General features: G+C 40.2%; 1 protein-coding gene across 2 annotated transcripts; it reads right to left on the bottom strand.

The window, feature by feature from the left end:
• Positions 1-1,002: 1,002 nt before the first annotated feature.
• On the bottom strand, positions 1,003-13,558 carry ydjc (YdjC chitooligosaccharide deacetylase homolog). Of its 2 annotated transcripts, none has more exons than XM_061071262.1 (6): positions 13,391-13,558; positions 12,555-12,730; positions 11,834-11,993; positions 10,307-10,406; positions 3,587-3,764; positions 1,003-2,540 (listed from the first exon to the last, which is right to left on the bottom strand). In XM_061071262.1, exons 2-6 carry the CDS (start codon positions 12,716-12,718, stop codon positions 2,210-2,212), a joined length of 933 nt encoding a protein of 310 aa, XP_060927245.1. In that variant the 5' UTR covers positions 12,719-12,730; positions 13,391-13,558; the 3' UTR covers positions 1,003-2,209. The 2 variants fall into 2 exon arrangements, with proteins under 2 accessions (XP_060927245.1, XP_060927246.1); XM_061071263.1 differs by lacking the exon at positions 13,391-13,558 and adding an exon at positions 13,215-13,306.
• Between the last annotated feature and the right edge of the window lie 304 nt (positions 13,559-13,862).

Raw genomic sequence — 13,862 nt, 5'->3', positions numbered from 1 at the left:
TGTCCTGGTTGTTTGAATGTGGGCTGGGCTCAATCTCCCACTGTTACAGTCAGACAAATAGACACCAGAGCAGGGAGATGTACACGCAGTGAACCAAATGAAGTTGAGGTACAACTTGGTAAAAACAAAAGTAAAAAAACCTAATCAAAGAGTGACACTGTTTCGTGTGTTCCTCATGCTCCTAACAGTAACCCCAAGTGTAAACAGTGATTTTGCTGAATGAATTATAATTCTTTCGGGAATTTATTATTTTTTAAGAGATATTTTAAAAAGTGCATTCATCAAGATGTATAAATATGGGGTTTCGAAACACATCACAGCCCAGAAACAAATACAATCTCTCTGTTTAAACAATATAAAATTTCTTTCAAATCATTTCTAAATCATAATAACTATTACAAAAAACAATCATTGAATTAAAATATTAAGTTAGGAAAGAAACAATCAAACATTCAATTCTACTGTAGATATACAGACAATGGCCCTAAAAATTACAAACATACTGTTACAGGTGATTTTTAAATGTGAATGTTAAAATAGCATTCCCTTCTTAGTCAAACACAAGATGTTTGTCGCTACTTGTGCTGCACAGACCTCAGATCATTAGAAATCATCCCTTCACCCTTAAAGAAAAACCACACAAATATTATAGATTCAACTGTTAGACATGCGAGAATTAAATACACTGCTGGGGCCTTGTTAGCCAGTTTTTACTAAGATTCAATACTTAAAACCTGACCATAGAGTTCTGTGTTGTAATTTTATAAAACATACACATGGAGCAATTTTCAAAACTTAGGAAAAAGCTGAAATAATGGAGGTCTTGAATGGGATTTTCAAGCAGGAACTCAACATAAGATACTAATTCACTTAAAGGAAAACTACAGGGTATTACAACTTGGGTATACTTTGATTAGTCAATAATAATATCTGTTTACTCACCAAGTTAAAGCTGAGATCTAGAAACATGGTGGCATCAATATGGAGAGGTCAGACAATGTGTCAACACAAACCAAGGGTTTATTCAAATCTAACTTAACCACTTTATGTGAGTGTACCCCTCTCTAACAATCCACCATTGCCCAAAGAACTGTGTGTTCACAGCTACAGTGAGTAAAGCAGGTCAAGGATGAAGCAGATGATGGATCAATAAAATTAAGGATGATGAAGTTGTCTCACCGGCATGCCTGATCATCTGACTGCTCATATTTGTATATTACCTGGACTTATTTGAATACTCAAAGGACCGTATTGTACCACTGTGTTCCCAGATCTCAGCCATTTACTTCTACCCTGTATTGGCTAAGCACAGCATATAATAATGGCCACAACCACACTACAGAAAGTTGTCATTGATATGTGCAACTGAGGGCATGCAGGTAGTGCAATAAATTGTATCAGAGTAGTGTGTAGCAGCACTCGGTATGGCTTGCATAAAAAAACTAACTTTGTCTTAAAGTGGCTGAGGGGTAGAGCGTTCGTCCTCCAACCTGAAGGTCGGCAGTTCGATCCCCAGTCTGACCCATCTGCATGCCGAAGTGTCCTTGGGCAAGATGCTGAACCCCGAATTGCCCCTCATGGAAACACAAAGTGCTGCTAATAGATGCACTGTATGAATGTGTGTGTGAATGTAAAACCGTACTGTAAAGAGATTTGAGAGGTCATCAAGACTAGAAAAGCACTATATAAATACAAAACCATTTAAACATCCAAACTTTAACAAACACCTTAGAACAATACATTCCATTTTGTAGGCAAGTTTAGTTTTGGAAGTGCTTCTGTGCTCGAGTCACATTTACTCAGAGGTTGTAAATGGCTGATGGTACTCCCTGGGTAACTTCTCCACCTCAGTGCAGTCTCCTATTGAAGGTAAAATCAGCTAACCGAAATATCAAGACAACAAAATGTGAACAACTTTTTATACTAGGGAACTGGCTTTCTCACAAGAGAAGAGACTAGAGAGACAACTTAATTCATAGCTCTCAATCCATATGCTTCTTACTGTGAACCTTGGACTGCCTTGGGGTTTAACCGTATTCATTAAACATGCTGCAAATTACATTTATAGGATTATGCCGATTTCTAGCAAATGTCAATTTGTCTCTGAAATAAGTGTTTTTTAACACTAGAACAGAACCTGGAAGATAAGGTTTTCCACTTGCTCTCTGCAGTAGTGTAGCGTTTATATTAGATTCTTAGACAACAGTAGTCAGAGGTCTTTGAATGCACAGAGCTGCACTCTTTCCTGACTATAGAGGGCCAGCAGGGATGGTTCTCTAAGTACGTTCAGCTCATGCTGTCTGTCAGCTGACTGGGAGAAATCATCAGGACCCTCTCCACAGCCTCCTTCCTCTGGGTGACTGGGGTAACCTGGGTGAACCATGAGCTCTGCTGTGACCACAGATTGATTTGAACCTGATGCACTGCTGGAGGGAGTGCCTGAATGCCCGGCAGCCAAAGCATGGCTGAGGGCCCTCTGCAGGTTGGGGACAGACATGTTCTGACCCATTGTGGTCAGTCCCAGGTACACATCTGGCCACCTGTGGACATGCAAAAGGTTTAGACCCTGATAAGTGTTTGTCAGACAGAGACCTTGAGAAAGTCTGCAGAGGAATCAGTCCATCTGCTCACTACAGCAGCTGACTGACAGGTACTGTTATAGATCAACCTATGGTAATACACATACAAGTATAACAAGGAAGTTTAGATCCTATTCCCACTAAACTTTCACAATTGTCGACCTTTACAAACTAAAGAGCATCATTATCAGTCCACTTAAAACGCCAGCAGGCTGAAGTTCTGACTGATGATTGTGGTTCATATCGATATAAAAGGCTTGAAACAGGTTGTGAGCTTCATGCTTTGTTTCATATTGTGGATGTAATTGACAAGATAAAGTCAATATGCACATTTAATATGAGAGTTTTGTTGGTGAACAATATTATGCCCTAATACAACACAAGTTAGTGAAAATGTTAAAAGTATTTTGAATTTACATTGGATTTACATCTATAGAAACTATAGAGGAAAATCACTGGGTACACTCAAAGACTAAATTATACACCATTATATTAATATTATTAATAAAGCTGTGTGCACAAATAGATCGAGCTACAGAAATTTCAGCTTTTGTAAAAGCATGTGCAGCAGCCTCCTTTCCATTGCCACAGTTCACCAGTTATGGACACTTTTTTAATTACTGTACCTACTGGCAAATAATTAGTTCTGCCTGTTCCACCAGTATGTACATAAAGCAGTGGAGGCACAGCAATCAACAATGCATTGTGCGTTACAGCAATCACGCACAACCATTACATACGTGTCTGGCTATTTATAGTACTGTTTTATCATTGATGCATCACATTTAGCTGTAACCCATCATCAGCAATGACATCAAGTCATCAACATCAGCATCAAATATTTGCAAGGTAATCGATAATTTTGTTGACAAAGCTGATATTGACAGTCTGTCTTTACTTAATAAGTGTTTATATGGTGAAAATGGCATATGTATGGATATTAGTGTAAAGAAATTGTTTCTTCGTTCTGGCTGCACACACACAAACACATACACAAACACACACACCTGATTCCATAGCGTGTGAAGACAGGGATGGAGTCCAAGGCGTCCTTCTCCACCTGTGTACAGAATCTTTGAAGGTGCACTGGTAGCCACGGGCAGCTGTGTAAACCTGGCTCCACTGGAACACGAGTGTATGGAATGCTGAAATCTGACAGCACCTGTGCAAACACCTCACGCACCTCTGCAACATACAATACAACACCTGGGCAATGATAAACTGACCCACACAAGATAGTAGAGATATGTGGAAGGAGCTACTGCTAACAACATCATTTATTAGTTTGACAGACTATTTTTAACAGGGTCAAAAAATACTCCTTCATTACTGGCAAACATGCATACATCTAAAGATTGGGGGACATGAGTGTTGGCTTAACTATCAGTGAACCTCCCAGGATCAATTATAAGAACCTCTGTCTTTCTGGTCATCCAGCATTTTACATATTCAAGACTTAAAGGATATGAGTCAATCAGCAGGGAATTATAGCCATCTATTAACATTTTTATCACCTCCCTCATCTTGTTTATCAGGAACAAGATATCCTATTTCTTCCCAAAGATGTTGGAAACTTTCCTCTAAGATTCTGCTCCATGACTGCGTCACTGCAAATTTGTCACCTGCAAAATCAAGCTAAAAATCTACTGTTGAACCAAATAACAAAGGTACAACTAGATTCACATCTGGTTCTGGTCAACTGACCTCTCTTGTCATGTTCATGAAACCCGTTTGAGACTTTAACTTTGTGACATGGAGTATAATCCTGCTAGAAGTAGCCATTAAAGGGGGAAACTGTGGTCATAAAGAGATGAACATGGTCAGCAACAATACTCACATAGACCATGATTATCTAGTATTAAGGGCCCAATGTATAAAGAAAACATCCCCTACAACATTATGCCTGCAGCAGTCTGGACTGTTGGCTCCATGAATTCATGTTGTTGACTCCAGATTTGGAATCTACCATTTGCAGCCTCAGCAGAAATCCTGATTTAGATGAGGCTATGTTTTTCAGGCTTCAACTGACCAGTGTTGGGAAGTTTGTGTCACTGCAGTCTCAGGCCCTGTTCAGACCTAGCATTAACATCCCTCCTTAGAGATCAAATCACAAAAAGCTATAAGAACGTGTGTTCACACCTAACATTAAAATGTGTCCTGATGTTGTTTTTACCCAGTTTGAGTATACTGATGTGTCCTACAATGATGACCGTGTTTGTGTTGGCGCGAGCTAGAGAGTTGGAGGGAGCGAAAAAGAGAAGGGGGTCAGACATGTTCCTGGGGGCAGTCACACTGAAGACTTTTAACTTTGGGAGAGAATTAATGCTTTTGTATACTTTAATTCTGTAACCTAATGTATTAAGGGCAGGGTCTATCTCCACCATGACCCAAAAAACATTTGCTGTATGGAAAACCAAATAACAAAATAATGTAGGGCAGAAAGAAAATAACACTGTCGTTTAGGGGAGCATTCAATTGTGAGTATACCATGATATAACATGATGTTAGTTCTACAACTACCATAACATTGATACAGATTACAACTCACAACTGTGACAAAGGGAAGTAAACACAACATTACTAGTATTGTTACTAGTATAGTTAGTTGCAGATTAGATTAATATTTCAGATTTCTAAATTAAATTTTGAGTAATTCTTTGAGCACTGTAGGAGTTTAATCAAATTACCAGAAATAAATTAGGTAACAATCAACAACGAATCATCGAAAGCTTGAACATTATTCTCACATTGCTTGAGACATTCAACAAAATTAGCAGTTTTAAGTTCAGAATGGAATGTGGGTTTTATGGCTTTGGTCTGTGATATCTCCTGAAGAGAAGTACCTCTCTCTGAGAAGGGGGAGAGGCAGGAGATGCCATGTTCAATAGTTGCATGGGGTGTGGGCGTCATCGCCCCCTTCAGCCAGTTCCATCTGAATAATCTGCAGTGACAGTCGTATATCTATTTTGTCAGGTTAAAAGAATTTAGTTTGAAGTAACATCAACCCTTGTTTTGTTTTTTTTTGTCCAAAATGGAGGTTTTATGGTATGCAGATTCGATAGAGGTGAACCTGCAGGCAATGAGCTAGCTTTCCAAATCTTGGCTCAGTGAGGCCTGAAGCCAGGCTAGAAGTTAGAGGTGTGCATCTTGACTAGCCTCACTATAACAGGTAGATTACGATTCAACAGTCACTCACTACGTTTACATGATGGCATAAACCCGATTTCGTCTGAAGCCCGGTTTCTCTATCCATGGGGGGTTAACTGCTCTATCTCAGGGTACATGGCACTGAGAAATCCGACTCTTGTCCGAAAGCATTTCATACCCCGCTACGATAGGTGGCGCTGTTTTCATTACAGCTAGTGGTGACTACCAACAAAAAACAACAACAGCCTTCAACTCAGCATGCGAGAAAGATGACGAACGGAGAGCAAGGTGAAGCTACGTCCCTCTACATGATGTTGTGCATGTTTACTCTAGGAGTACTGCGAATGTGAACGGGTCACGGCCAGGGAGGGAGGGAGGGAGGGGGGGGGGCAGGATCTCAAGCATGCGCAAAGACGTCATCTCCAGTTGTTGTCTAGCTTCCAGAGTTACATGCGCGCGTTGTCCGATATACTGCCAAATCCGATCTACTTATCTGGGGGTGGTCATCCGACTTCAGTCGGACACAAGACATCTAGATTTGTGGAGTTACATGAAATGGATCTTCGATTGAAACCCGACAACGCCAGAAATCGGGTTTCAATCGGACACATGTAACCGCAGTGAATGATTTGATTCACAACGATGCATCTCCATGTATCATATCCACAATTTCATATACTACTGCCCATGCCTGCTTTTTCATAAATTATTGCAATCAGAACCCCGTTTATATTTAGAAAACTATAGACTGTAACTGTTATTACAATTTTGCCGTAATTTAGAAAATAAGGTTTTCTATTAAGAAATCAGGCTACAACAGTAAGTGAATGATGGTGGTCAGTGCTCTCCACACTGATTGACATTCATTCAGTTTAGGCTTGTGTACTGTCTGCACCTAAGGCTTAAAAGGACAAACTCTGATAACAGCCTTTACCGTATCAAGAACGTATCAACGCCTGGCCCCTAATAGCAGCGCCACTGCACTGAGGCACATTACTCTGCGCAGGTGAACAAGTGACTCTGCTCCTCTGATGTTTCCTAATCATCACACTTACAACAGCTCTTTATAAAAACCTTCTGAATTCATATTTTCATATATCCTGGATAAACGGGGGGGGGGTCACTTCTTCTGCAAGTTAACTATCAGAGTTAAGTCGTTATCTGCGGGAGGAACTTCTGTCTGCATCTGTGTGTGTTTGTCTGCTCGTACCTGTTGCTCTTCACACACAAACTCATAATCACTTGTTTTTAGTTATGAATTGGATCATGACTCCAGATCGTTCCGGTCACTTAAACCCTGATGTCCTGACTGTGTGCATCATGTCTCGTGTTGTGTAGCAGGTTTAAACATGAGTCTCATAAACTCTAGAGAATCAAACAAACAGAAAGTAAACATCAGTCCAATACGTGTTCTAATAACTGTTTATTGTTAAAGTGTAACACGAGCACACGTCAGAGGAGGAGTGAGGAGGAAACAGACTCCGCAAAAGAATCTGACACAGGACGCCCGGACCTTTAATGAGCGTCTCTCTGATCCTGGAGCAGCGGTGATATAATATTGCAGCGGTGGGACATCTCCAAAAACAATGCACGTAGTAGAAAACATGAATCGATTATCCTCTGTCTCTGGATCGATGCATAAGCAGAACGTCTGCATCGCGATGAAGAAGGAATCAAGACATTTTCTCAGAGCTACTTGGAGTGTAGAAGTGTAAAAGTTACGCAATGATTAAAAATATTATTCAACTTTCAGAGGACATCGGCTAAGTTAGCAGTCCCCATGAGGCCCAGGATGCATTTGTTTTCAGAAAGCGAAAACAATGTGTCCACATGTGTACCGAACCCTCTACATATGTGGTTTGAGTGATGGATCTCAGGACGCATCAAGGATGCGTTCAGACCTGAGCTTACCACTGACCACTAGTGATTCGATCACTTAGGACTGATGTTAAGACTATGCCTGAACAAGGTCTCATATTTCTGTAGTATGTTGACAGGAGTGGAGCCTGACGTAGTCTCTGCTGTTGTAGACCATCCACCTATGGGTTGTACGTTGTTATTCTGATGCCTCTCTTCTTACCACAGTGAAGAGTGTTATCTGAGTTACTGTAGCTGTTTTGTCAGCTCCCACTAGTCTGACCTCTATTCTGTATAAAAAAATCTAGAATCAGTTATGTAAAAATTTGAAAAACTCAAACCAACAATCATGTCACAGTCAGCACTGTGATCACATTTTTCATTTATATTATTTATACGATGTAAAACATCAACTGTAGATACTGACCTATGCTCAATGGGCCTCATTCACTAAAATGTGCGCAGAAATGTTCTAACTCTCTGTGGTTTTGGAGATGGGAAAGTGGCGACGCAGACGTGAGGTGGTGAACTGAAGCCAGATTATTGATCCAATTCATCATTTACATTAAGACCAACAGCTTTTGTTGTGCTTGAGCAACATATCTGTTCCACACACACCTTTTAATGGAAAAATATAGAAAACAACTTACAGCAAATTACGTTTAGATTCCATTACATGAGGGTCCAGCGATGTCCGATCAGCTAATATAGATTTTATTGATCTGTGACCTGTGATGTTTGTGCTGAACTGAATCCAGTATCACACAGATCGACCGATGGAACCGAACCATCCCAGTACAAACATGAGCATATAATAAGGATTCAGTTAATTTCTATAGATGAGGACATCACAGCTGTCTCAGAATTTAATAATCCTGCAGTTTTGGATGATTAAAGTACAAACATGAGATACAAATTATTTTTGCCTCCACCTTTGAATTGGACCTTTTTTTATTTTAGGCTCCGTTCTTTCTATCGTACTCACCCTCACTCACTGTGTGTTATCCACAGCAGCAGCAGAGTATCAGTGTATTTTCTTTATTAGTGACATCACTGCTGCCCCATAAAATCGTTCTTCACCTTCACCTCACTAACAAACACCTCGATGTCAGTGTCAGAAAGTTTCACTTCCTCTTCACATCGCTTGATGCTGTGACTTTGTCATGACTCACTCTGGAAACCCATTGGTCAGAAGCATCATTTAATTTTCATGAGGTGCTTTGCATTGACCCTTTTATGGTTGAATGTGGGCGAAGTATGAGGCAGATCCAAGTACGAACGTTTCCAGGTGGACTATGATTTGTAAAGCGAACATTGCGTTCAGGTGCGCTAACACTTTGAGTATGAATCCCACGCACTGTTTTATAAATAAATTATACGCCTGCCGATTTTGTTCTTCATCAGAATCATTCTAAGTCGACAGATGCTTGTCCACACTCTGCAATTAGCATGCTGCCATGCATCTATTTCTCCATATAAGGAAATCCACTGGCCATGAAGAGAGCGGTGTGCTGAACAGTTGAAGTTATAAGAGATGCCCCCAAAAAGTAAAAAACACAAGAAACTCACAAGAGCAGAAGTTGAAGGCGACAAAGGTAGAAGACACAAAACACACACTTTTCTGTAACGTGTCCTCCAGAGTGACGATGTTTAAATTAAACCTGGGCTGCAATAACTGAACCGATGAATGCTGTGTCCTGCATAGAGCTGAGCACTAGAGCTGTGGACATTTCTCTTAGATGCATCACAAAGTGGACATGGACTCCATTGAATAACTATATCACCGCTGCTCCAGGATCAGAACAGATGCTCGTCCTGTCTCTGTCGGCGTCTGTTTCCTCCTCACTCCCCTGACCTGCGCTCACTTTACACTTAAACAATAAACACTGATCACAAGTTATAAGGACACATACAGGACTGACAATTACTTTGTGTTTGTTTGATTCTCTAGAGTTTATCAGACACAAGTTTAAACCTGATACACACATCAGACGTAACGCCCACAGTCAGGACATTAGGGTTAAAGTGACCGGAACGATTCAGACATGATATAACATCATCGAAAACACAGTGTTTTAACACTTATTACAATGCCAGCAATATCTGACATATCCATGCTTATAATAAACATTCAATATACAGAGCGCACATATTGTACATATTTTATTTTATCTATTTTTTAAATATTATAGGCTTATTTTTCTAATCTTGCATGGAGCTATTGGAACAAACACAATTCCCCCCCAGGATCAATAACATACTTCTGATTCTGATTATTGCTGCAGAAGAAGTGACGGCCCGTTTATCCAGAAACATAAATATGAATCCAGTAGGTTTTTATAGAGATAATGAGGATGAAAAAGCATACATTTCATTGTTTTTAATACATTTGGTCAATTCATTAATTCGTTAAATTATTGCTGTCTATCTACTATTTTTATTAAAATAAATGGAATTTTAATATACTATGCATTTAGATAAAAGGATGTGTCGTTACATTATTAAGGACAGTCGGGCCTTCATCATTTATGCGTACCCATGGTCTGAGGAAGTTCAAATTTAGGTACGAACGTATTGATGAATCCCAGATTACACGTACATGCCCATTCAATGTATAATAGTCACTGAGAAATATGTAGCTTGTCTTGTCATGTAAATGGTTATCAGTGGATGAGTGTACGAAAACAATACGGTTTGATTTTTTTCCAACAAGCTTCTATTACCTGGCAGTACATGGATGTGCTGGTGTCCGTCCATGTGATGTGGCAGGTGACCTGTAAGTTCCCTGAATTGTCTGACCTGGGCACTCAATTCCAGCTCCACCTGGGAAGGAAACGCACACCTGGAAGTTACTGTAATGGAGAAAACATTCTTCTTCATCTTCTTTTCTCGGAAACAAACATTAAATTAACACAAGTTGTTTTGCTACATGAACTTGCTGTATGATGATTTGCAGTTTCCCACCAAAACACTGTCTTCTCACTAATTCTAAAGCAGTCTATGAAGTGCATCTGTTATTTAGCCTACTCTCATTGATAGGAATAGAAGCCAGAGCCTTCAGCTATCAAGCCCTTCACCAACAACAGCGTTCCTGTATAAAATATGTTCAGGGCACTAATGATACCAGCAATGGTCAAGTCCGCCCGTCAGTCTGGCATAATCGGGCAGGCTAAACCTGTTGCTATCGTAGCATGTGGGGTTGGACAGGGAGATGTGTCGCAATTCCGTCTTTGTGAAACGCAAACAAAAACCTTGGAATTCTGGACCACGATTCCTGTTTTGGCCTGACTATGTTTGCTACGTTTGACTTTAAGGAGACATATTTGACTCCTTTTTGGTGTTTGTACTTTTAATTGGGTCACTAATTGAAAATGTTTACAATATCCAATGTTCAGAAAAGTAACACATTATCCAGACTAAAAAGAAACAGTTGCAGCAGCCAAATTCAGTAAAGGACAGCTGGCAAAAAGTAACAGATTGTGTGAATGCATTAGTCAATGTTTTTATAGTAAAACTGTCAAAACGGCAAACAGGCAGTAGCTAGCCGAGGCCTACTTGGAGTTCAACAGTAACATTACAGATTTAACAATCATTAATCCATCTCAACAATTTACAAGTGCTCAATAGTTTAGGATCGATTGAAGTGAGCTCCTCACGGTAAGATGCAGACTGTTCTTACATTAATAACAATAATGGCTTTATACATTCGCTCACCGCTTGAAAAGCTGCATGACATCATCAACAACAGCTAACAGCTCACTCAGACGGCGTGATCATCGTAGCAGGGGAATTCAATCATGCAGATCGCAAAATGGTCAAGCCAAAACATCATAAAAACATGAGTTTCCCAACCAGAGAAAGTAACAATGTTCCGTGTGTTGACTAGAGCTCTGACTGCTTAGTCCCGCTCACTCAACTGAAAAACCTTGGATATACATGTAACCCATGATCCCCGGCTTCCTGAAACAGAAGAGCTTTGTTCTTAATATTGTAAGGTTATTTGCTGATTGTTGGAGATAAATGCTGGTCTTCTAGGTCTTTTTAACTGATCTATAGTTCAGCATTAGTCTTGATCTTGCTTTGCCTGATTCTTAAAATGTAAGATGCACAGGAGATTGTACTCATTGACCAAAGTTTGTGTAAGTACAGACAGGGTAAGAAGTGGGAATGAAAGCAGCAGCAGAATACATCAATAGACCTTATCTAGATTACTTCAAGCCAGTCACAAACTGGGGTTTTGCAGAAAGTACCTGTTTCATGCTGAGCTGACCTCTCTCCAGGGCCTGACGAAAGCCCATCTTCCCATGAAAGAAGCCATGGTGGTTTATCAGAGTGGACGCCTGCTGGACACTCTGACATACTGGAATGCCCTCTGACAGGTTGGCATGGAGGCCAATAGGTATGTTGTGTCTGACTCAAAAATAAGAAAAGAAAAACTTGTTCAACAGTGTAAAAAAATGTTTTTTAGGTTTTAATTTCTTCTTTGCTCAAATAAATAGTGCATTTATGTCAAGGGGAGGTAGGTACTTAGGACACTACACAATTAGAGTTGACCAAATTTAAAGGTAAATTCTCATTAAAATATTAATAATACAATCACAGTTGTAAAGTATATATTATTTAAAGCAATTGTTGTGGGACAACAGGGGGTCCCATCCCGCTGACTACAACAGTGGTCAAGTGCAAGTATTGTCTGCCATGGCCTGAAATAGACCTTCTGCTGTGAGTGACTGACACACCTCCGGACAAACAGATACATCCATGATCCAAGCCTGAAGCTCTGTCACAGAGACGCACATTCAGCAGGCCTAAGGCAAGCTGTTTTAACGGGGGTAAAGTGTAGATATCTGAAACGGTTAGTTGCAGCCCTAAATGAGAGCTGGTGCTTGTAGTAATGCTAAGTGATTTTTCAGCATATCTAAAGTGTGTCAGGAATTTTCATATACAATACAATATGCCAAACTAAACTACCGTTTAGCTAGATCAGCTGCCTCTTTTGCAGCAGTGGTGTTAACCAGCAGCGATACATTGGAAATGCCTCCAGCCTGGAAACAGTCCACAATTCCCTGGTTCCTCCTTGGACAGTAACCAAAATCATCTCCAGTCACCACCAGCATCATTCTGGGCTGTGGCATAATTGCAGGTCTCTGTGGAGGAAAAAAAGGATGAATACTCACTGCCTTCCATGATAGCCCACTACTACTAGTGTTTGTCTGAATGGGTAAATGAGAGACACATCGTTCGTACTTTGGATAAAAGCAGTTAGCCTACATACATTTACCATTCTGTTCATCACTACAGGAAACTACAACCAGTTAGTGCAACAGACACATTTTACGATCAATATTTAAGTAAGCTAGTATTCCAGTATTTTTTTAAGTAAAATCACCCATGCGTCTAAATTCAATGATAAAAAGCAGATCACTCTCAAAGTTTAGAAATGTGTTACTACCTTACACATGGAAGATAATTAAGAAATAACACCTTGCATGATGTTTTGCTAATTAACTAACCAACCATTTTAGTTCAACCTGATGCTGCTGTGATGCTTGGCTAACATCAAGTCTTTTGATGTGTTCTTATTGATTTGTTAAAAGTTTTCATTCGTCTTCTCCCCTGGAGAGTACTTACGGTGGCCTTGGGTCTGAATGAAGCTGTTTATCAACTTGTCCTGACACTGTGTCCACACGACGGCTACATGTCCTGTAGAGTTACAGTTCCTGGAACACTGTCGGCAGGAATGTACCGGCAGCTAAGGCTACAAGAAAGCCATTTTGTAATGAATGTAAAATTATACTCAATCTTACCCATTGTATTACACACGTTGATCCATATACATCTGAAGCCACGCAAGCACGGTGGAGAAAGACGATACTTCTGACCAGCGAGTAGCGTTAGCTATTCTTCTGCTGCTGTCGATGTTGTTGCGTCTTCTTCTTCTTCAGAGAAGTATTTAACTGCCGACATCCACTTGGTATTATTACTGCCATCTCCCGGAGTCAGTCACCTACTGATGCTTTTCGTCCCAACTACTAAACCAGTTTCCGTCAGTCTTGTTTCTCGCGAGATGTTGAGGTGTTTTGACCCCCCCAACATTTACTACCTCTAATCTTCGCTCTCTTCCCGTTCTGCGTGTTCTCAATCTATGATGTTCATCTATTCATTGCATAACAATAACATATTCTACAGTTTCTGATGCCTGCCAGTGTTTACAGTGTCGATGTGTGCTGCAAAGGTAGCTCTCTCCTGTTTCACCCTTTCTGGTTTGGCGTCTCTTTA

Source organism: Limanda limanda, chromosome 5 (assembly GCF_963576545.1).
Source record: "Limanda limanda chromosome 5, fLimLim1.1, whole genome shotgun sequence".
In the NCBI taxonomy this organism is placed as follows: Eukaryota; Metazoa; Chordata; class Actinopteri; order Pleuronectiformes; family Pleuronectidae; genus Limanda; species Limanda limanda.
The sequence above is the reverse complement of the archived record's forward strand: the minus strand, read 5'-3'. Positions and strand labels throughout refer to the sequence as shown.